Raw genomic sequence first — 24,317 nt, 5'->3', positions numbered from 1 at the left:
CAACCCGAATTGTGGGACCTCCATCCTATGGCCTCTCATTCCCTCTCATCTTTGAGGAGAGGGTGCTTTTGACTGGGTACCCAAAATGGTCCTTGGTCTATAATAGTCAGCCTGGAATATAGACCCCTCTATCACAGTGATACTTTTATTCCTGCAGGAGCTGCTGGATGATTGACGCACTCTGTCCATGCTTATAGTATACATGCCAGCTATTGCAGCATACCACCCTCCTATAGTAAATAGTTTGTAAATCTTCCTCATCTGTTTCATCTCCTCAGCATCTCAAATAGCCTAGAGGAACTCGATCTTGCAACAAACTATTGACTCTCTCTTTTTTGTGCTCATTTTTTGCTCCCTGGCGCTCAGGAAGATTAAAGAAATAGCCCAATGCCTTGGTACAACAAGCACACTTGGGCCCTTAAAACAGCAGCCAGAAAAATGGAGCGCAGCTGGAAGAAAACAAAACTGGAGTTTTTTTTTAATTCGTGAAAAGAGAGCATGATTGCATACAGAAAGGCCATGAAAACTGCTATATCTGCTAATTTCTCGACTCTCTTAGAAGAAAACAAACACAGCCCTATATTTGTCAGGTAGGCTGAGTTGTGATCAGCTACCGTCGGATCCTCAGGTTTGAATAAGAAGTAGAGTTGTGCATCATCAGCATAGCAGTGATGTTTTTTTTTTTACTGAATGACCTGTAGATGAAGAGAAGTAGGCCATGAGGCACCCTAGTATAGCTATATGTTGCGGCTTAGAAACCTTACCTCTCCATGACACCCTTAAACCTACTGAGAGGCAAGACTTGAACCATTGGAGTGTGGTTCTTGAGATGAAACACACTCCAAAAAACATGGGGCAGAGGCATGTTCACCACTGTGACATTACGTTTCCTTTTAATTACACTTCAATCATTTGGGAGTAATCCCACACAGCAAATTCATCAGTGTTAAATTTCCAGTGTTAAGCCAATTCAGAGTAAAGGGTTGAAGTTATAGTGTTATATTTAGATAAATTAACACTATCAGTGTTAAAAGCTTGTTTGCTTTGGTGTAATCACTGAGTTACAGGTATACAACACCCCCCAGTGTTATTTGGAACATCCGGGCATTTATTCAGAATCTCACAGAAAGATTGTTTTGTGCAATGCGGAGGATACTGAGAAACGACCACTGCTGAGTCAAAGTTACTTAAAAGTTTGGGTTTAATTGACATTTTATATCAAAATTATTATCTTAGTGTTAGTTTTAGATATTTTATATACAAAGATGCATTTACATTAAGCACAAATGTTTTATTTGTCCTTGTTCGTGGCGAGTCATGTGAAGCAGTTTTAAATATTGCTCCTGTCGGGTTTAAGTGTAAACAGGAAAACATTTTATAGTAAAACTCTTATCTTTGTGTTAGTTTGAGATATTTTACATTCAAGGATGGATGCATTTACGTCCAAATGTTTTATGTGTCCAGGGTTGCCAACTCTCACCCATTTGGAGTGACACACACTTTCGGGCTCTGTGTCACGCTCTCACGCTGCCCAACTTCATCTCACGCCAAATTGCCAAACCTGCTTTTGATATTAAACAAAGCTAGGCCTATAGATTTATTATTATTATTATTATTATTATTATTATTATTATTATTATCATTATCATTATCATTATCATTATTATTATTATTAAGTTTTAATGCGAAATTCAAACAATAAATAGTGTTTTGGTGCTAAAGTTAAAGCCAGAGGCATTGAAAAGTGGAGTTGCAACATGATCTCATCTCCAGGCGGCGCGCGCAGTCACGTGGTACATGGAGCGCTCAATAGTTCTAGCGCGGTGTCAATGCATTTGAATGGCTTAAACGGACACACAACAGTTTCACTTTACAGATGTTTGCAGCAAGTTTTAGTAAACACTACAGCTTGTGCATTGATTATTAAGTCAGCCATATTTACAGGATCGTTTTATTATGGAGAGTGATAGAGATGCAACATTGTTAACATTCATTTTATTCTTGTATTTAGCCCTCAGGTAGCTTACTTATTGGTCACATTAATACTCATTGATGGTCAAATGTGACCATACACCGTTGCAAAGTGTTCTATATTTTAGTTTAGAAGAGTTTTGGTACTAAATACTATTTGTGCAAAAATTATTGTCAATTAAAGGGTCATGAAACCCCCCTACTGCAGCGGTGTTTTTTCACACCTTCGATTTGAAAAGGCTTGTTAAAAGGGGAGTGGTCGACTGTGAAAAGGTGGGATGGTATTGTGTGGAAAGAGGGAATGGTTTGCATAAATAGGGGAGTGTCATTAGGTGCATTAAGATTAGCGATACCAACCGCAGCAGTTACATCGGTTCTGAGACATGTTCTTGGTTCACGTTGGCATTGTTTACCACAGTGAGATTAAATGAGGGATGAGTACAGAGAATGAGAGCTCTGAGTGACGCAAATCATTCAGCTCTTCAAACCAGCATAATTCAGTGAGAAATGAAAATAAATGTTATTCTGCATGACAAAATATTTTGCAAACGTGATGAAACTATATTTGTCCAAATATGCACGCTGTTTGGCAAGATGAACAATGCGCGGATGTGATAACAGAACGTGAACCACCCACGAACATGCGATGCGACAGAGTGACGATCCGTGCTGTCTAGACATGTGCCGATTTTCGATAATGCGATTTATCACGATAATGAATATGCACGATATTGTTATCGTGGGCACTTTAAAATATCGTAAATAATAATTTATTAACAATTTATAATTTTTTTATAATGCACTCAAGAATACTTTGCCCATCAACCGTATAAATGCTCAACACCGCTGTATTCTGCGTCAAAGGGACACGCGCTCAGATATAAACAAGCCCAATGTGAGTTTGCACATGACTGAACCGGTGAAGGAGACGCGCTGCTGAAGTGCCGCTCAGTGACAGCAGAGGGCGCTGATGAACTGCAGAATGCGGCTGTTACCCCGGAAACCAGCAAACAAAAAAAAAAAAAACGCGTGTAGTTTTTAAAAGCCATTCGTTTTTGTAATCTCAATGTTGTTCATCACAGCACCAAATACTTAATACTTAAAGACTTAATAGGCTATTTATTTTCAAATTTAAACATTTTTATGTTTTAATCTGGACTACAACATACCCTAATAATTAGAACTGTTCTGATTATTCATTAGTTAACTTGTTAATTCATTATTACCAAACTGACAATGAAAAATACTTATAAAGAATTAATCATTCTATGTTAATTTCTTAGTTACTTTTTAATAACATTGAAATCAAAATCAAAATAACTTTTTTTAATAGACCTAAGATAAAACTAACAATTTAAGTGACCACATAACATTTTCTCAATGAGGGGTCTCTTAATTTTTTTTCCAGAGGTGTATGTATTTTTGGTGCATTATTGTATTTAAACATTCAGTTATTTTTGTTCTTACAAAAAAAGTTCTTAAAGCTGTTATGCTATGACAACACTTTTTTTGGCAACTTATTTCAATATCGTGATAATATCGTACATCGTGATAAAACTTCATCAATTAATCGCAACATGAAAAATTGATATCGGCACATGCCTAGTGCTGTCACTTGGCAGCTAAATCTATATTTGTCCAAATATGCACACGGTTTCACTAAGAACCCGAACACATGCGGTTTAGTTCATGTCTGTGACCACAAATAAAACGGAGAGGACGTGGCTTTTGATTCTTGTTGATATTTCATCAAAAATATTGTTCATTAGCCTACAGATCGGTTATTTTGCACTCCTGACATTTAATTAGATAGTCAACACTTGCAGGTTCGGCGTGCGATTCCTCAGGTTAATTTTACTTTACCGAGCCTTTGTAGCAAAAGCTTCAACAGACGGCGCCCGTTTACAGCTCACTCGGCACCCTTACGTTACTTCGTATCAGCATAACGCCTTACTTTCCTCCTTGACTTTTCCGCAGGCTGCTTCCAAAACTTCCACACCATGTCTCTACAATAATGATGTAAGACGAGCCTGACAGAAGTGACTGTCTCATGCATATTAACTACATTATCTTGTATGCATACTACAGCGCAGGGATTGGACTGAATGAGCTTTATATCATGAATATATATCGAGAATCGCTCGGAGCGGCATGTCTCCAGCATGTCCCCAGCAGCATGTCCCCAGCAGCCCATACTTGGGCCGATAAGCACATGCAAAATGCAAAAATAACTATTTTCACATATAAATGCCATTAATGAGTACCCTTAGTGTTTTCAATGATGTGCAGCCTATACATATCTGTTTACATCTAAAAAAAAAAGTGTTTTGGGGTTTCATGACCCTTTAATGACCATTTAAAATATATTTCTTCTAATATGTTTATTATGTATATTACAATTTGTGTCATTAAGGTTAAAATAGAGAATTCCAATTCAAAGAGGTAAATTAGTCATTTTGTGGGTAAAAAATAATAATGTTAATTTGTAATGCCATTACCCAGTAGGTGCCTTATTGGCTCTTTAATAAATATACATGTATCTAATCTAGTTGCTCAAAAACTTGCATTTTAATAAATATTTAGATATGATCAAACACTATATTTCTTTAAATGTGAAATTTTAAAATGTTAATAACTTAAGCATCATATTAGGACTAAGCATCTAAATATTTTAAATGAATAATGATACATATAAGCACACACAAATGAATATTAATGAATTCAAGCACATATAAATTGACACAAGAAACGTTTAAAATAATGCTAAAATAGTGCTGAGATAAACAAATTTTCCTTATTATTAAAAGTAAGCTATATACTACTTATGAATTGATACCAAATTAAAATCGAAATAGCCCCCCCCCCAAAAAAATAAATAAATAAATAAATAATAATAATAATAATAATTCTCACTCCAACCTGAAGGGTTATGTATATAACCCTTGTTCCCTGAGAGGGAACGAGCACTGCGTCGAAACAACGAATTTGGGGATGCTCCCTAAGCATCAACGCATCTGAAGTATGAATGAAACTAGTCCAATCCTGATTGGTGTTACGTCATGACGTAGATGTGACGGCATACCCGGAAACTATAAAGGGGAGGCCGGTGCATAGTTGCGTCAATTATCGCGATTAAGCAAAACGCTCTCAGGCGATACGCGGTCTGGTGACTAGACGCAGTGCTCGTTCCCTCTCAGGGAACAAGGGTTATATACATAACCCGGAACGAGTGCCCGGAACGAGTGCCCGGAACGAGTGCACGGAACGAGTGCCCACTAGGCCACACCAAGGATACGCCTGCCCTATTGTGAAGCTGGAGACCAGGCACAATTAGGACTGGAGCACCCTAGCGCCGGCATCGCAGGGAGTTGTTGCTGACCTTCCAAGTATATTCTCAAGGCCCTGAACGGGCATAAAAGGAAAATCCTCCCTTCTTCCGCCATCACATGGGGCGGGGGATGAAAAACCTGAAGATCCAATGACCTGGACACCTAGATGGCACCCTAGGTACCTAGTTTAGGATGTAAAATGGCCTTAACTCCGTCAGGGGCAAACTCCAGGCAAGTTGGTGTCACCGCCAAGGCCTAGAGGTCCCCCACTCTCCTCAGAGAAGTGATAGCAAGGAGAACTGCCACCTCAAGGGTCAGGTTCTTAGCCTCAGCCGACTCCAGTGGCTCAAAGGGGGCCTCAGCCAATCCTTCAATTACCACTGCCAGGTCCCTGGTTGGAACTCTGACAGGAGCCGCAGGCCTCATCTTCCGAGCCACACGGAGGAACCGTACAACCAGATGGTGCCTACCCAAAGGCCCATCACTCACAGGAGCGTGGAAAGCTCTAATGGCAGCCACGTACACCTTGAGTGTGGACAGGGTAAGACCCGCAGAGAAACACTCTTGGAGGAACTCCAGTACTGAAGCCACTGGGCAGTTAACTGGGTCCACCTCACGCTCACTATGCCAAGTAGAAAAAACACATTCCACTTAAGGCTGTGCAGTCTCCTTGAAGACGGAGCCCTCTCAATCACATCTGCTGGCAGGCGGCCCTCAGGGGCCAGCCACGCAGAGGACTCCCGGGAGCAAAATGATTGGGGAAAAGTGCACAGACGCAGCCTCGGCCATGTCTGCACCATGGCATCCAACCCCAGCGGGGCAGGATGCGTGAGAGAAAAACCACAGTGCATCTGGTTCTCCACCCGTGGGAAGAAACCGCAGAGCGGGCTTCCGCACGGGGAGGGAGAACACAGAGTCACTACAGGCAGCCCCCTCGAGAACTGCCCGAGCGCCCTTATTTTATGAATGAAGTATCGTGTTTGGTGCTTAACTTCACCCGCCTCGATGCTGTGCACGTCAGACGGCTCAAGCATCGGGTTCTCCACCTCGGGGGAAGAAGCCGCATAGCGGGCTTCCACTCGGGAAAAGAGAACATCTGAACTGTCAGCGAGGACTGAGATGGTGCCTCAGCAGTCCCAAGACCCGCTGATGTTCATTAGCGAGTACACTAATTTATGCCGCCGCGCGCTGCCTAAACAGACGCGGGACAGATGAGGCTGGCCGTCCTCTTGAGCACGCGGCCAGCAGAGAGCGAAGCACCCTGAGCGTCAGCTTATCACAATGCCAATATGCGCGGCTCCCTCGAGAGCCGCCCTAGCATGTTGAACACCCAGGCACTTCACACAAAGCAAATGTGTGTCTGAGCCCGCATGAACGGGGACACGGGTGCACACATTGCTTGAACTCTCTCTCAGTCGCCACTCACACAATATATATTTTTGACAAAGAACAATAAATAGACAGACACACAGAGCATTATGCTGAAGAGCGATAACTGACGCTATCCCCTTTATAGTTTCCGGGTATGCCGTCACATCTACGTCATGACTTAACACCAATCAGGATTGGACTAGTTTCATTAATACTTTAGATGCGTTGATGCTTAGGGAGCATCCCCAAATTCGTCGTTTTGACGCAGTGCGAAGTTCCTCGATATAGGGAACTTAAAAGTTGGCAACCCTGCCTTCACGGTTTAGTCTATAATATTGCGCGCAATCTATTCAGCAACTGTAAAGTTAATCACTTCTTATCACTAAATAAATTAAATGTAATTAACTTGCATAAACTTGTAAGTAAAATATCTCTGACGTTATTTTTTTTTTAATTGTACGTTCTCGTTATGTGTAGGAATCAACAGGATCGAGAGACTCTTTCTTCTATAAGGTAAGTAAGTTACAGTTTTGGTTTTGTAAAGCTGCCGTTAGGCAAACATAACCATGCGAAGTTAGATATATGGCCACATTGGTATTAATGTGTTTCAGATATTAATTATCAGCACAACACATGTATTGTAAAGATATGTTTTGTATTAGTAAAACTTTCATAACAAGAAGGTGGCATATAGGGATTTTTTATTTATTTCTGTCAGTGCATTTGTTAAGCAGGGTAACAGAAAGATTGCTGTCATCCTTAGAAGTTTGAAGTGCTGTTTTAAAGCATCTGCAAACCCTGCAGCTTAACTTTCAAAAGGTACATTTTGTTCATCGAGGATTTGAGTGTAGTAAAAGCTTTCTGATTCTTACCTACCTATTTATCATTTAGTTTGCATTGCATAGATATATTATCTAGTAAATCTCCTGTTGTCCCTCTGTTTCTCTACAGGTTCATGCTGTCGATTGCAAAATTATCATTAAGGTGCAGCACGAAAATCACAAGAAATATATCAAATTGCAAGCTGCTGAATTAATTTCTGAAGGTAAATACCACAATTTGTTAAACAACTTGACTAACCAGTAATTCAGACTAAGTGGTGGTCATTATGTTTTGTAATTTAAACAATTCTACCATGTTATGTCACTTAGTCAGAGCAAAGTTGTCCATCCCTACGAACAAGATTAGTGGAATATTTTTGGCACAGAGGTGGATGAAATAATGTTTGCAGAATTATCCACAGTGGAAGGGATTTGCTTTGTTGTCAAGGACAGTCATGTCTAATAATTGATATTTTAACTTCCGTCTGTTTTAAAGGGATTATTCGCCCACAAATGAAAACTGTCATTATGCAATGGTTATATGATATCAAGTAAGTTGTGCAATTATCATCTTAAAAAAATACCCCCATTTTTTCAGTGCTGATGTGTTATTGACAATTTCACACGACCAAAGGGTGTCGCATGCTGTCAATAACACACCTAAAAACTGTCAATCAACTCAGACAACAGAAGGACACTGTGTCTAATGTGCACACTGTAGACTTGTGTGGCATAACGGAGACAAAATTAAGATTAATGTTTAAATAAGTGCCATTTGCACTGTTTACAAAACATGTTTTGGGAGCCTAAAGTCATTATGGCTTGAGGTAGGCTTGCGTTGTTACAGGTGTTTAGCCACAACACCAGTGTCATCACTTGCCCACCGTGGGACTTCAAGCACCCAAAAATGAAATGTATGTCATATGACTCGCCCTAATGTCGTTCCACACCCGTAAGACCTCCGTTCACCTTCACACACAGTTTAAGATATTTTATATTTAGTCCGAGAGTGTATGGAAGTGAATGCACACTACTGTATACTGTCCATGTCCAGAAAGGGAATAAAAACATCATCAAAGTAGTCCATAGGTGACATCAGTGGGTTCACGAGTTCACACTTACATATAATTATATAGAGTAATATAAATGCGTATTAGGCGTGCTGTCCGGGGGGAGGGATTCGAGCTCGAACTTGGCCCGAACCCAGAGTACCCCCCCCCCCCCCCCCCGAACAAAGTTCTTAGTTGCTTGAACTCCTTTAGCTAATTGTGCAGTATGTTTTCAATGCCTTAAACCATTTCACATGGTTAAACACAATTTGCAGATCTAACTTAGACTTTTCAGCAAAACTCTAAACACATTCTCATTGTCAAGACACATTCTGCACTCTAATGCACACGTCATCCATACGGGTAAACACAAGTGGCAACAATCAAATACAAATGGAGAATACAATGTAATTTATTGAACACAACCACTCAAAACTGATTTAACCTGTTTCAAATGATGAGACACAACCAATATAAGTACAGTGCATTGTAGGCTGTATACTGTACAATTAACAAATCGTATTGCCCTGAACATGTTGCTTTCCATTTGTTAACAGTACTGACTGCTCAATAGATTTTGACTGGTTGCAGGTTCATATCAACAAAGAACAAGTATTACAGTATCACAGAAACAAAGGACAAGTTTGTGAGATGCAGAGTACAGTACTGTAAAAATCAGCCTAATCTAATGAAAAGGCATATCTATAGCCCAAATTGTATTTGTGCGATTTATATGCCAAAAGGAGTTTTTATGTGCATATGTTATGCAGTTTTCGTGTGCATATGATATGATACAGGCTCCACTCGGAGATTGTAAAATCTGGCAAATGTTTTCGGTGTCGCCCAGCCTGCAGCTCTGCAGTTGTCTGTTAGCGGAGCGCCATGCGCTAAAGCCCAAGAGGAGGCCACACTCCGAGTTGAGTGTGCCCTAACCCCAAGGGGGCATGGGCATCCCTGCTGCTGGTATGCCAAAACAATGGTGTCCACTACCCAGTGGGACAACCTTTGTTTTGAGAGAGCCTTCCCTTTTAGCTTCCCACCATAACAAAGAGCTGGTCTGAGGTCCTGAAACACTGCGTCCTGTCTACGTAAGCGCGGAGGGTGCGTACTGGACAGAGCAGTGCCAAGGCTGGGTCTGCCTCCTCCAAAGGCAGCGCTTGCAGGTTCATCACCTGGTCTCTGCAAACGGAGTGGTGGGAACCTTGGGCACATATCCAGGCCAGGGTCTCAGGATTATGTGAGAGTCACCCGGCCCGAATTCTCACCCCTCAGGAACCTGATGACCAGGTCGTGCTTACTTACCGGTTTACCGTCCAAGAGGTCATGGTAGGCGGCGATAGCGGCCACATAACCCTCAGAGTGGAAGGAGACAGCCTTCGATCCAACCCTTCTTGGAGAAATGAGAGCACTGACCCGATCAGGAATTTCCAGGGGTCTTCTTGGCGAGAAGAACACCAGCTGATGAAGAGGTTCCACTTAAATGCACAGGCCTGTCTCGTGGACTCGGCCCTAAGGGAAGTCATGGTAGCCACCACCGGAGGTGGTAGGGTACTCAAACCTGCCGCGTCCCGTCCAGGAGCCACACATGGAGGTTCCAAAGATCGGGACGCGGGTGCCACAGCCGTCTCTGAGAGAGGAGATCCTCTCTCAGAGGAATCGGCCAGGGAGGGGCTGTCACAAGGAGTACCAGTTCTGGGAACCAGGTCCGGCCGTGCCAATATGGGGCGACCAACATGACCTGCTCCTTGTCCTCCCTGACCTTGCACAGAACTCGTGCAAGAAGACTCGCTGGGGGGAACGCATATTTGCGTAGGCCCTGCGGCCAGCTGTGTGCCAGTGCATCCGTGCTGAGCGTGCCCTCGGTCAGGGAATAGTACAGGCTGCAGTGAGATGAGTCGTGGGAGGCAAACAGATCTACCTGTGCGTCCCCGAACTGATCCCAGATCAGCTGGACCGACTGGGGATGGAGTCTCCACTCCCCAGGGATTGGCTGAATCCGTGAGAGCTCGTCGGCTGCACGGTTCAAGATCCCCGGGATATGGACAGCACGAAGGGACCTTAGGCGCTTCTGACTCCATAACACGAGATGGCGGGCGAGTTGGGACATGCGGCGGGAGCGTAGACCGCCTGGTGGTTGATGTACGCTACAACGGCCGTGTTGTCCGACCTGACTAGTACGTGTTGACCCTTCAGCAACACTAGGAGGTGGTGCAGGACGAACCGTACTGCCAGCAACTCAAAGCAATTGACATGCAGGTGGCGCTGGCTCTCTGTCCAGGAGCCTGCGGCAGCATGTCCATTGCACGTGGCACCCCAACCCGTAGTGGAAGCATCTATTGACACAACAACATGCCTGGAAACTCGTTCTAAGGGAACACCTGCCCGTAGACAACTGAGGTTCGACCACTGGGTCAGTGTCTGTCTTCAGGCCCGAGTCACTGGGACGTGGAGCATGCCAGACTGCCATGCCCATCTCGGGACTTAATCGCGAAGCCAGTGCTGAAACGGTTTCATATGAAGCAATCCGAGCGGCATCACAAAGGCAGCAGATGCCCTATTCCCCCAGGAGCCTCTGAAACAATTTCAGTGGAACCGCACTCTTGCTCTCTATCTGACGGAGGTAAGTCAGCAGTGACTGCGCGCGCTCGCCGGTAAGCTGCCCGCACATGGCGACCGAGTCGATCTTCATACCGAGAAAAGTATGCGTGGGGCAGAGTTGCTCTTCTCCCAGTTGACCTGAAGGCACAGACAAGCTAAGTGGTGGAGAACCAGGTCTCTGTGTTCGCACACCTGCTCCCGAGAGTGGCCCAGTATGAGCCAGTCGTCGAGATGGTTCAGGACACTGAGCAAGGCGCTTTAGATAGGCGCTGCAGCAGCGGGCCGCCGGGGCAGTAAGTGTTTGAAGGCCTCAGTCTGCTTCTGGGGACGGCCAAGAACTGTTGGGTGCAGTCCTCGACCGTGCCGCCGATAAGGCCAGCCTGGGATATGGGCGAGTTGAGGAGGCGGGCTCACTCAGCCTTCCAACATCAACCAAGTAAGGCCAATCGTCTTTCCCGGACCACAGCTGTGGACATCTCCTGACCCAGGGGGCGTGTGGTCACCTACACCTTAGGCCCCATCCCCTCGAGGGCAGAGCAGTTGGAGGAAGCAACCGAACGGTCGCGGGAAGACAGGGATCTCCCGGACTGCGTGCACTCCTTATGCATCTCGGGAGCGAAATGGCATTGGGGGTGGGGCCCGCAGCTGTCGGGTGCCACCTCCAAAATCCAATCACTCAACCGCGAGCACTCGTGACAGGGCGGAGTTCCACACCAGCCCGAGGCTCGCGGCTGCCCGAGATTACATGGCTGTCAACTCTAGGTCAGATTCTACAGTGCTAACACACCCAGAGGCGGAGCATAGCCGAATCGTCATCCCTAAAGGACTCTAGCCCACCTTGAGATGCGGCAAACGACCTCTCGCCGTTATTTGGAGTGTGAACAAAACAAACAGGGCGTCAGCAGACGGTCCCACCGCTTCAGTCGAGCACTCGCTGTGTTCTTAATACCACAGCAGGTCACCATGGCCACCAGCCAAAGTACCACCTCTCTCGGAGATGGTAGATCGGGGTGTGGCAGAGGGGACTTCTCTCTCTTTACAGAGATCATTGAGTTTCGACCACAGCATCGCGATGGTCATGTTCCCGCAGAGGGAACACAGTACATCCACAAACACTGTCCGAACGTGCTGAAGCCCAAACACTTCCAACAGTGAATGCGTCCCAAAGACAGCAACAGATATCAACCGCACCCGAAAGTGCGCAGGCAAACCGTCTTGAAAAAGACGTGCCACACGCAAGCTCTTTTTGTGAGAGGAAAGCTCTGCAGAGTGCCGAAGTGCCCAGGGAGAAAACACACAGCTGTTGCAGATCACTGCACAGATCAGCAGGCAGGCAATGTGAGATCGCTGGAACACGCCGTTACACCAACACCCTGGAGAACCGCTCGTCTCGAAGACTGAAGAGAGGACTTCAGAATTCAGGCTTGCAGGAGTGAAGAGATGCTCTTGGCTCCGAAGCAGAAACATAAACATAATGCGATCATGCCAGCTACTTCCTTATATACCCATGTGGGTAGGCGGAGTTACGCATGCAGATCTCGCATGCCCATGGCATTGGCAATGCCATTGGGCGTTTTCTAAGATCTCGAAGATGATTGGCTTGTAGGCGAAACCCCTATTCGTCAGTCACTGGCGTTACGTCGGAGTGACTGAACGAAAGGGAACAACAGTTATCCCCCTTTTTTATCTAACCACCTATTCATTAAAAATACATATTTAATAAATGTTTTACTTTTAAAAAGCTTTAATTTCTTTAAAATTCTTTATTAAGATGTATGCATTTAGCAGATGGTTTTATCCAAAGCGACTTACAACTCATGAGTACAGGAAGCGATTTCTGTCCATTGTTTCTGTCAAAAAACTTTTTTGAGTGTTAGAGAGTGTTGTTCCTAGATACGTTATCTAAAGCCATGTAGGAGAATGCTCTTCACAAACATAATATTTCTATGCATTTTAGTTTTTCTGACAATGTTTTTCTATAGAGAACACTACCACCAGACACATAGAACTACGTTGCTTTGATGGGTGTGACTGTGACAAGCAACTTTAACAACTAATGCATTTTTTTTTATGTTGACATAGACTTACCTCTGCATGTATAATCATCATATGTAGCATTTTCACACATCTCCTTAGGATTAACAGTAGGTACAGTAGGGATCAGACAACCTCAAGAGACCATGACAACAAAAAATTCAACAAATTATAAAATCATACTCTAGCTGTTACAATCGTTTAAAATAAAATCAAGGGAAGTAATAAAAGACAATCAGGGAAGTAATAAAAGAACAACAGAGAAATAAAAGACAAAAGAGAGATTGTGTTCTGTAGCCTATAGGGTTGACCCCGAATAGTCAAAGATTCGATGCATCGATATGCATGACCGGATTCGACCACCGATCTCACAGTTGAATCTTCGAAGGTGTTATAAAAATAAGGATCATACCATTTTGGCTATATGGGAGTGCTCAATATTTTAAAAACGTGGCACGCCGCTGTGCGGCAATGTGCAATGTACAATGAACACAATATTTTCAATGAGTGTTCACCATAGACTATTGGTGTACACACACCAGCGGTGGCCTTCAGTGCCTGTCCGCTGCGACTCAGGAAGTTGTTTAAAATCCTGCCGCGCCACAGAGAGCCATTTCAATGTTTTATATTAAATGTATATTACATTTCCCTCAAATCATTCATGTACATACTGATATCAACCTGTGCTACAAGATACACCCATTGTAGCTCTTTTGTCAGAAGTCAAAATTGAGCTTGCGTGCATATAATGTGCGCATCCGGTGTGAGATACCTGAGACACGGCTCTGAGCTTTGTGTATGGTGTGATCATAGGCATAATCGGCTTAAGAACATGCATGTAAATGCACTCATTGTTCTTTTCCTCTCTAGGCAGGTATTTTTGTAGGTTTACTATCAAAATGTTCTTTTATATATTTGTGTAATGTTCTGTATTTCAATTGTGGCTTTAAAATGTTATGAGAATTTTTTTTTAATGTTTATTCGCCACATGACCTTTTATTTAAACCTAAGAAAGCCATTGTCAGTTCATCTGTCAATTGGCAGACAGTTTTGGTTGCTTTATTAAAAGTTGTTGCTGTGTGCAGTGTGTAAAGGAAAATAAAATTAGTTCCCTTTCGTTCAGTCACTCCGACATAATGTCAGTGACTGACGAATGGGGGCTTCTAGGCGAAACCCCCAATCGTCAGTGTGTTTTCCCTGGGCGCTTCGGCACTCTGCAGAGCTTCCTCTCACAAAAAGAGCTTGCGTGTGGCACGTCTTTTTCAAGATGGTTGGCCCGCGCACTTCCGGGTGCGGTCGATATCTGTTGCTGTCTTTGGGACGCATTCACTGCTCGACGTGTTTGGGCCCAGCACGTTCGGAGAGTGTTTGTGGATGTGCTGTGTTCCCTCTGCGGGAACATGGCCATCGCGATGTTGTGGTCGAGACTCAATGATCTCTGTAAAGAGAGAGAGTCCCCTCTGCCATACCCCGATCTACCATCTCCGAGAGAGGTGGTACTTTGGCTGGTGGCCAGGGTGACCTGAGGGGGTTGCTGTGGTTTAAGAACCCCGAGGATCATTCCTTGGGCCACTCCCGCCCTCTCGCACATCACTTCCAGCGAGTGTTGGACTGAAGCGGCGGGACCATCTGCTGACGCCCTGTTTGTTTCGTTCACACTCCAGATAGCGGCGAGAGGTCGATTGCCGCATCTCAAGGTAGGCTAGAGTCCTTTGGGGATGACGATTCGGCTATGCTCCGCCTCCAGGTGTGGTAGCACTGTAGAATCTGACCTAGAGTTGACAGCCATGTTATCTCGGGCAGCCGCGAGCCTTGGGCTGGTTTGGAACTCCGCCCTGTCACGAGTTCTCGCGATTGGTTTTTGGAGGTGGCCTTCCTGTGTACCTTGGTATTCCTGCGTTAAGTAGAGGCCTTTGACCGTCCTAACTTGCATCAGGGCACTCACGCTTGTGCAGGGCACTGGAAGACAGCTGAGTGGCGTGATTACATTGGGACCCCCATTCGTCAGTCACTGACGTTACGTCGGAGTGACTGAACGAAAGGGAACGTCTCGGTTACGTATGTAACCCTCGTTCCCTGAGGAGGGAACGGAGACGTAATGTCCCGCTGCCACATCCGCTGTACCGCTGGAACGGCCGAGAGTTCAGTCTTGGCTCCGAAGAAGGTAAACATAATGCGATCATGCCAAGCTACTTCCTTATATACCCATGTGGGTAGGCGGAGTTACGCATGCAAATCTCGCATGCCCATGGCATTGGCACTGCCACTGGGCGTTTTCTGAGATCTCGAAGATGATTGGCTTCTAGGCGAAACCCCCATTCGTCAGTCACTGACATTACGTCGGAGTGACTGAACGAAAGGGAACGTCTCGGTTATGTATGTAACCCTCGTTCCCTGAGGAGGGAACGGAGACGTAACGTCAGTGTCTGACGAATGGGGGTTTCGCTTAGAAGCCCCCATTCGTCAGTCACTGACGTTACGTCTCTGTTGCCTCCTCAGGGAACGAAGGTTACATACGTAACCGAGACGTTCCCTTTCGAGAGAGGTTCCTCGTATTGCGTATGGGAAAAACTAATTTTCTCGAGAATATGAAGCAAAACTTTCTATATGAAGCATGCTTTCCTGTAGCTCAACCAGTAGAGCATGGCGCTAACAACGCCAAGGTTATGGGTTCGATTCCCAGGGAAAACAAGAAATGAAAATAATGTAAAAAAATGTGTAACTTGAATGCAATGTAAGTCGCTTTAGATAAAAGCGTCTGCCAAATGCGTAAATGTAAATGTAAAACTTTATTAATAAAGGTATCTATGTAAAGCACAGTGCAGCTGCACGGCCATAGCCCGGCGCGAGGAGCGCTCTGATTGGCCGGGCCGCGGCAACTTCAGAAACCTATGGTGAGGCAGCTGAGAGGAGCGAACCAATGGGGGTGCTCCAGAGAGACCACCGAAAAAGGGGGCTTTTATTAGCATACAGGAGGCTATATAAGACCTTGATTCACCATAGGTGTCAGATTTTATCTCCTTCAGCGACACCGTCGCTGACCTCCGGAATCAAGGAAACCGCCGTCGAAAAGCAACCAGCGGAACATTCCTGCAGCCCTGAGGACGCCGGTTCCCTCCGGGTCTCTGCCTTCAGCCACCTGCGTTGCAGCTTTGCCATCCGGCGTTAAATATCCTTTATTCTGTGTGTCTATGTTGAGTGTGTGTCTGTGTGTGTTGCCGCTGCAACGCCACTTCTAGAGCTTACAGGCTTGTTCTATGAGAGGACTCTCTCGTTCCGCCGCGCCGTATAAGCGCCGCGGAAAGACGGAGCTCTTCTCACTCTCCCTCTACTCTCGTTCCTTCACGCTACCGCCGAGGACAGAGGATACTAGAGTGAATAGGCGCACTCGAGCCAAAGCTCTCGTCACTATACCGCCGTGCTGAGGAGGCGCCGAGGACAGATGGAGTTTTTCCTCACTCTTCCTCTTCTCTCGTTCCGTCGCGCTAAACGGCCCGCCCCTGAATCTAATTCAACCCCTGGCTTCACGAGCCCAGGCCTGGCAGGCCATTCCTGGTATATAATATTGGGTGTTGAACATATAAAACAAGGTTCTCGCTACAGTTTTGCTTGCAGACCCCCGCTATTCAAGCCGTGGTTGAGCCCTCAGTAAGAAGCAGTGTCAGTCACGTGCTTCTTGCTGAGGTGTTAAAACTGTTAAAGGTGAGAGCGGTGGAAACAGTGCACCCGATGCTAGCGAGTCAGGTTTTTACCGTCGCTAATTCCTCGTCCCGAAAATAGATGGCAGTCTCAGGCCAGACATCTGAACAAAGCACTTATGACACGCTCGTTTCAAGATGGTTGGAAGGTTGGACGGTGAAACAAATCCTCGCGCACATTTGCCCCGGGGATTGGGTTTTCACAATAGATCTGAAAAACGCATACTTTCACGTTACGATAGCCCCCCCACTATAGGTGATTCTTGAGATTTGCCTTCGAGGGGCAGGCTTATCAGTACAGTCACTGTCATAGACTCAAGACTCAACGAGCGGCTTACGTCATAAGAACCACCACGTCTTGGTAACGAACATAAAATCGGCTCCCTTCACTGCATGGCTAAGCATCTCCTTTTATGGGCAGAGTACAATCTGAGCTCCCTAAGGGCGGCTCACGTGCCAGGTATTCTGAATCAGGGTCCGGATATGCTATCCAGAGGACCCATTCCCCCAGGGGATGCTTCGGTGGTCGCACTAAAGTTTGTGCTGTCATGAAACAGACTCTCACACTGGATAGTGGATGCAATCCCAATAGCATATAGGTCTAGAACCTAACCTGTCCTACAGGCATTAAAGCCCACTCCACTAGAGGCATGGCCTCGTCTTGGGCTTGGTCATGTGGCACTTCCATGGAATATATTTGTGCGGCGGCAGGCTGGGCCTCTCCGCCCACTTTTATCAGATTCTACAATTTGGAGTTCCCAACTTTACAAGCAATAAAAAAAGCTATTAGTGTCCAAAGTCTGTTTAATTATTGGCTGTTTGACTTCCTGAAGAGTGAAATATTGTGATGCTTTAAAAGCATTTTTAAAATAATTTTCCCTTTGTTTGTGTGACTCCTGTTTGTCTGACAAATGGCAGGCAGGATAAGTGTTGGGACAACTGCTTTTGATAGCAGTCTGTGTATTTGACTTATTATTATATAGCTTATTTCTGCTAAACTATGTAAATAAAACATAACTTACTGAAAGGAAAATATAAAATAGGAAAAGTTATATTATTAAATAATACACATTAGATAAAGATCAGCACAGACTCATTCCCATAATGGCCAGTTACACCTATCCTGTAAATAACCAGAGCCTTGGCCTATTTGAAGAGATAGACTCACATTAAAAAACACTGAACATGTGGACATCATCTCACCTGAGGATGAGTTTCCATTTAAATTGCAGACAGAGGTGCAGAATAGGGTGGTGTAACAATTGCAAGTCACAATCTTGTTTAATACTTCACCTTAAGGGAAGATAATTATAAGAGAATTATTACAACACTCACTAAATATTGCTTGTCTAAAATAGTCTGTGGTTTACCAAAATCTGCACTTCCAAACTCAAACACATGCCAGTGCTTAGAAGACAATTAATTTACAGACTCCATTCGAACAGTTTGTCTTAAGCCCTATTCGGAAGGTAATTGTTTCTCGTGGGGTCGTAAGATATTTTCATCATTTACTGGGGCTAGTCTGTGATTTTATTACCGTCTGAATGCAGAATGTCAGTGTTGTTCTCCCAACACCCGTGTAAAAATGCCCCACCAAATTACCACCTGTTTTTTGACACACACCAAGGTCGTATGGTGATTTAATTGCCGTCCGAATCCACATCTGAGTTTTCAAGAAGATTTTGATTCAAAATGAACTGTTTATATTTTTTTTTACCACAGCGGCACACCATATCATTGCGCTTCGCTATAATTAGGATGCATTTTAAAGATCTATAGGCTACAATTTTATTACTGAAATGCTGGAAAGTATTATGGCAGTAATTCATGTTACAGGTTAAATTTGCAGAATTGTAATAAGTTATTTCCGCTCATTTCCACATTTTTTAAATTACATGTTCCTTTTCTTTAAACAGGAGATTTTAAATAATTTGCTATTATTAAATATGATTTTATTCTTATTATTCCAAGCATATGACATTTTTACAGCAGACAATCATTCGACTGAGCATGTGAGCAGTGTTCCCAGGTGCAGGATCATTAAACTCCCACCTCCACTGTGAATAAATCACCATCTGAATGCACGAGTTTTATCACTGAGGTGGCATGCAAATTTATTTTTCCGGACGTCCACATGAGAAACAATTACCGTCCGAATAGGGCTTTAGGTGTGTAAGGATCTGCTGTTGCTTTGCATTGATTAACCAACAGTGGTAAAATCATCATCATTGACAGCAGTGATCAATCATAAACACTAACATTTTCATTCCATTTAGGACAATACACACCTGCATTTGCGTTTTTTAATGGCTCACAATTGAATTCATTTGGCAAAAACCACAGCTCTATGTCTTCAGCTGTCTTATTCATTTTTACTTCATAATTTCCTCCATTATTTGTTATGTTGAAACTGTCTGTTACACAGTGTCCTGAAAGCCGGAAAGAACATTTTCATAATTGTTGAAACAAAATACATTCTAAAGAGTTTTAAGAACAGTTAATATAAAATAAAATATAAAACAAATAAAATGTACATGTTTTTCACCTAGACAAGATGTGTTTATTTTGACATTCATTGTGCATTCTACATCCTTTATTTCTGTAAAACAAGCTAATGAACAACTCAGTTTAAAATCTGAAATAAAAAAAGAAATCAATATGAGTTTGGAACTTGACCTGTCAGTTGTCACAGGAACATTCAGCTAATAAATGTGCAGTATTTCTACAGTCACGTTAGCAGTGTATATTTCACATCTACCTGTTTTACTCGAGTTCCAGAAACATGCACCTGTCAAACTGTCACCAACTACCATTCTTTTTGAGCAGCCTGAACAAAGAAAGACAACATTAAAAAGCTATTATGTTATTATTATAACATTTAGGTCAGGTGAGGAAGATGAGCAAAGCAATTGTATACAGTATTGTTCAAAATAATAGCAGTACAATGTGACTAACCAGAATAATCAAAGTTTTTCGTATATTTTTTTATTGCTACGTGGCAAACAAGTTACCAGTAGGTTCAGTAGATTGTCAGAAAACAAACAAGACCCAGCATTCATGATATGCACGCTCTTAAGGCTGTGCAATTGGGCAATTAGTTGAATTAGTTGAAAGGGGTGTGTTCAAAAAAATTGCAGTGTGGCATTCAATCACTGAGGTCATCAATTTTGTGAAGAAACAGGTGTGAATCAGGTGGCCCCTATTTAAGGATGAAGCCAACACTTGTTGAACATGCATTTGAAAGCTGAGGAAAATGGGTCGTTCAAGACATTGTTCAGAAGAACAGCGTACTTTGATTAAAAAGTTGATTAGAGAGGGGAAAACCTATAAAGAGGTGCAAAAAATGATAGGCTGTTCAGCTAAAATGATCTCCAATGCCTTAAAATGGAGAGCAAAACCAGAGAGACGTGGAAGAAAACGGAAGACAACCATCAAAATGGATAGAAGAATAACCAGAATGGCAAAGGCTCAGCCAATGATCACCTCCAGGATGATCAAAGACAGTCTGGAGTTACCTGTAAGTACTGTGACAGTTAGAAGACGTCTGTGTGAAGCTAATCTATTTTCAAGAATCCCCCGCAAAGTCCCTCTGTTAAAAAAAATGGCATGTGCAGAAGAGGTTACAATTTGCCAAAGAACACATCAACTGGCCTAAAGAGAAATGGAGGAACATTTTGTGGACTGATGAGAGTAAAATTGTTCTTTTTGGGTTCAAGGGCCACAGGCAGTTTGTGAGACGACCCCCAAACTCTGAATTCAAGCCACAGTACACAGTGAAGACAGTGAAGCATGGAGGTGCAAGCATCATGATATGGGCATGTTTCTCCTACTATGGTGTTGGGCCTATTTATCGCATACCAGGGATCATGGATCAGTTTGCATATGTTAAAATACTTGAAGAGTCATGTTGCCCTATGCTGAAGAGGACATGCCCTTGAAATGGATGTTTCAACAAGACAATGACCCAAAACACACTAGTAAACGGGCAAAGTCTTGGTTCCAAACCAACAAAATTAATGTTATGGAGTGGCCAGCCCAATCTCCAGACCTTAATCCAATTGAGAACTTGTGGGGTGATATCAAAAATGCTGTTTCTGAAGCAAAACCAAGAAATGTGAATGAATTGTGGAATGTTGTTAAAGAATCATGGAGTGGAATAACAGCTGAGAGGTGCCACAAGTTGGTTGACTCCATGCCACACAGATGTCAAGCAGTTTTAAAAAACTGTGGTCATACAACTAAATATTAGTTTAGTGATTCACAGGATTGCTAAATCCCAGAAAGAAAAAAAAGTTTGTGCAAAATAGTTTTGAGTTTGTACAGTCAAAGGTAGACCACTGCTATTTTTTTGAACACACCCCTTTCAACTAATTGCCCAATTGCACAGCCTTAAGAGCGTGCATATCATGAATGCTGGGTCTTGTTTGTTTTCTGACAATCTACTGAACCTACTGGTAACTTGTTTGCCACGTAGCAATAAAAAATATACTAAAAACCTTGATTATTCTGGTTAGTCACATTGTACTGCTATTATTTTGAACAAGACTGTATAAATGCAGTCGTATTCTTTAATAAACAAATCAAAACCAGGAAACAAGCAAGGATAAAAACAGGATAAACGTAACGGAGTGCGTGATATACAAACAATGCAAGGCAAAGTAGTACACAGACTGGGTACTATAAATACACAGGAACATTAAGACTAAACTATGAATAATAATTCACTCTGACAACCAGAGATTGACATTAAAACCCGCCAGTCCACCAAATGGGGTAGATTTCAGCTGTGAGTAGACTAGACACTTTGGCGGGTTGTATATAATTTCCGTCTACAGGCAGATGAAATGCCAAGACCGCCGTATCACAAAAATACAATTCATTTATAATTCGTTATCGATTAACTCTCTCGTGTGCGCACTCTCACTCTGTCGCACGAGCGATCAGTTCTTCTTGCACCTGAATAGTCTAATACACTCGCACACAGATGCCAATATGTCCATTGTGTGGATTATTTTGCATTAACACAGTCGGTTATGGCTTAAATGTACGTAAACCGGTGGGTGATCACTGGATATGTGTCAGAATATTACATCCGTGCATCCAGCAGCCCAATTAAATACCTTAATGTTAATCAAACAACTACAAATGTTAAAGGCGGGGTGAAACACTTTTCACATTACAGTCAATATCATGTCAGTCTTGAGTACCTATAGAGTAGTATTGCATCCTTCATATCTCCGAAAAGTCTTTAGTTGTATTATATTTATAAACGAAAGATAGGCTGTACTGAGTCTTTCCGTAAAAAAAAAAACGAGCGGATGGAGGCGTATCGTGTGGGCCGAGCTAAAGAGTCATGAGCGCGCAACTATTGCATGAAAGCGTCTGAAAGCTGTGACATCCTCAAGGGTGGAAAAGAAAACGTTACCCTAATAAACCATGGCTATCATTTAGATTCAACTAATACAGATATGATACAGCAGGACGTCCATCTCTGTGGTATGTACTGTATTTAGTGGATTTTCAACATTTGTGTGTGTTTACTCGCAGTTTATGAGGACATGATTTGGTTTATGCACTATTGAATGTGAATAAACCTTAGCAGTAGCAAGCAAAACAGTTTTGCATTACAGACTAGTGTAACGTTATACAATGGAGTAGCGCATTTGAATGAAGAAGCACGCATTGTGTAAACTAGGTTTATGTTTGGGGTGGTTCAATAAACAAATTGACACCTATATTGGTCAGCTAAACAAATGTATTTAAACACACACCATACATTGCACGCTCCATTGATAAATTAACTATATATGATCGTGTTGTTTACTGATGTTTACTTACGTGACGATAGCCAACAACACAGACATTTGAAGCAGTTTAACTCACCGGCTGCTTCCAAAGCACAACGTGAACCTTTATCGCTGGGACCGCTCCGTCAAAAACACACTTCTTTGGTAACATTGTTGATTTCATGAAGTTCTGTGACAGCAGTGAGCGAAGCGCTTATGGGGCATGCATTTGCTCTCTTGCTCTGCTCTTTCGCCCCATTTACGTCACAGACCCATACTCGAAATAAACTTTCCAAAACTTGTGGGAAACCGGAATAAGCATTTTTGACACACAAATACTCCATCAAACATCCAACTTAGTTTTTTTTAAACTTTGTCCATGTTTAGGATGGGAATCCAAGTCTTTAACAGTGTAAAAAGCTCAGTATGCATGAAACAGCATTTCACCGCCCTTTAAATAAATGTATACATATTACATAAACCTGTTGTCTCTTTTTTTTTTAAAATGTACTATTATTGAACTATGTTTTTGTAATTTGCTAATTTGCTTTGTTCTTTGATGTAGCCTGACAACAATAACTCGTCATATAAAATCTCATATTAGCGTGTGCTCATATTGCCCAGCCCTTGCCCACCTGCACACACCAGCTGAGCTGAAACACAATGTAGTCTTGATTTGGGTGGTCACTCTGCATTTGAACGTTTGAAAGGGTTTTAAATATTCTAAATCAAGTAAAATGACTAAAAATAATTTAAGCATGTCAAAGTCAACTTTAATCATATACAATGTAATGTCCAAACAGCAAGATTGTGGCCAGTGAAAATGCAGAGTTGCTAGTAACTTTGAAAAACCACAAGCAACAGTGGATGTTGAGCAAAAAAGTGAATGTCAAGTCCTGATGACAACGAATAAGAAAATACTAGGAATCAGACATGAACTCCACTAGTCCATGAAAACTAAACTGAAACTCTATTTTCGATGTCAGAATTTAGATGCACACATTTAAACTCATAATGTTGTTTTTATCAGAATCATAGAATGTGATTTTATTTATTTTTATTTATTTACCTTTTCAAAATTTGTATTTGTTTTTCATTTAGTCAAACCCATTCATTGGCATTATAGACTTTGACAAGATGATAAATGTAATTTATAATTTAAAGCGACATACTTATCTGCCCTGAAGCACAACAGACGATCATCAGCCACAGCAAATTCTGCTTTTGCCGAGACATCATTTCCAAAGACATCCTGATAAAGACACAAGAGATGAATTTCCTTTTCATCAGATATTGGTAATAAATCTTAAAGCATTTTCTTACATTCTTAAGATGAAAGTCCGTTCACATATGAAGCCGTATGGTTAAGATCAACAGCTCAGAGATATTGAAACTAATATACGGTTCATTTGCATGTAGGAAAATCATGAATATTCGGGATTTGGCTGTAACTGTCAGTTTATTTACATTCAGGACAAGCAGGTCAAGTCACATTTGTTCACAAAGAACAATGTAAATATACAATTATATTTAATATTTGTAGAAGCAATTCCAATAAAATAAGAACATTTATTAGTGGTTATAAGACAATTTTTGGTAACACTTTATAATAACGTTCAGTTGTAAGTCGTTTATAAGTTGTTAGTTAATGATGAACTAA

The 24,317-nt window shown here is 42.7% G+C and overlaps 1 protein-coding gene across 2 annotated transcripts in view; it reads right to left on the bottom strand.

The window, feature by feature from the left end:
* Window positions 1–23,930, bottom strand: part of LOC137090491 (uncharacterized) — a 61,353-nt gene extending 37,423 nt beyond the window's left edge. For both annotated transcript variants that reach the window (XM_067454452.1, XM_067454453.1), the window contains exons 1-6: window positions 23,830–23,930; window positions 19,630–19,698; window positions 19,417–19,506; window positions 19,160–19,300; window positions 18,075–18,164; window positions 13,228–13,308 (exon numbers count right to left, since the gene is read on the bottom strand). In XM_067454452.1, coding sequence (XP_067310553.1) covers window positions 13,228–13,308; window positions 18,075–18,164; window positions 19,160–19,300; window positions 19,417–19,506; window positions 19,630–19,698; window positions 23,830–23,908 — 550 coding nt within the window. In that variant the 5' untranslated portion in view covers window positions 23,909–23,930. The remainder of the gene's footprint in view (window positions 1–13,227; window positions 13,309–18,074; window positions 18,165–19,159; window positions 19,301–19,416; window positions 19,507–19,629; window positions 19,699–23,829) is intronic.
* Window positions 23,931–24,317: the final 387 nt, after the last annotated feature.

The sequence above is a fragment of the Pseudorasbora parva genome, chromosome 10, assembly GCF_024679245.1.
Source record: "Pseudorasbora parva isolate DD20220531a chromosome 10, ASM2467924v1, whole genome shotgun sequence".
Lineage (NCBI taxonomy): Eukaryota > Metazoa > Chordata > Actinopteri > Cypriniformes > Gobionidae > Pseudorasbora > Pseudorasbora parva.
This window is presented reverse-complemented; position numbering and strand designations above follow the sequence as displayed.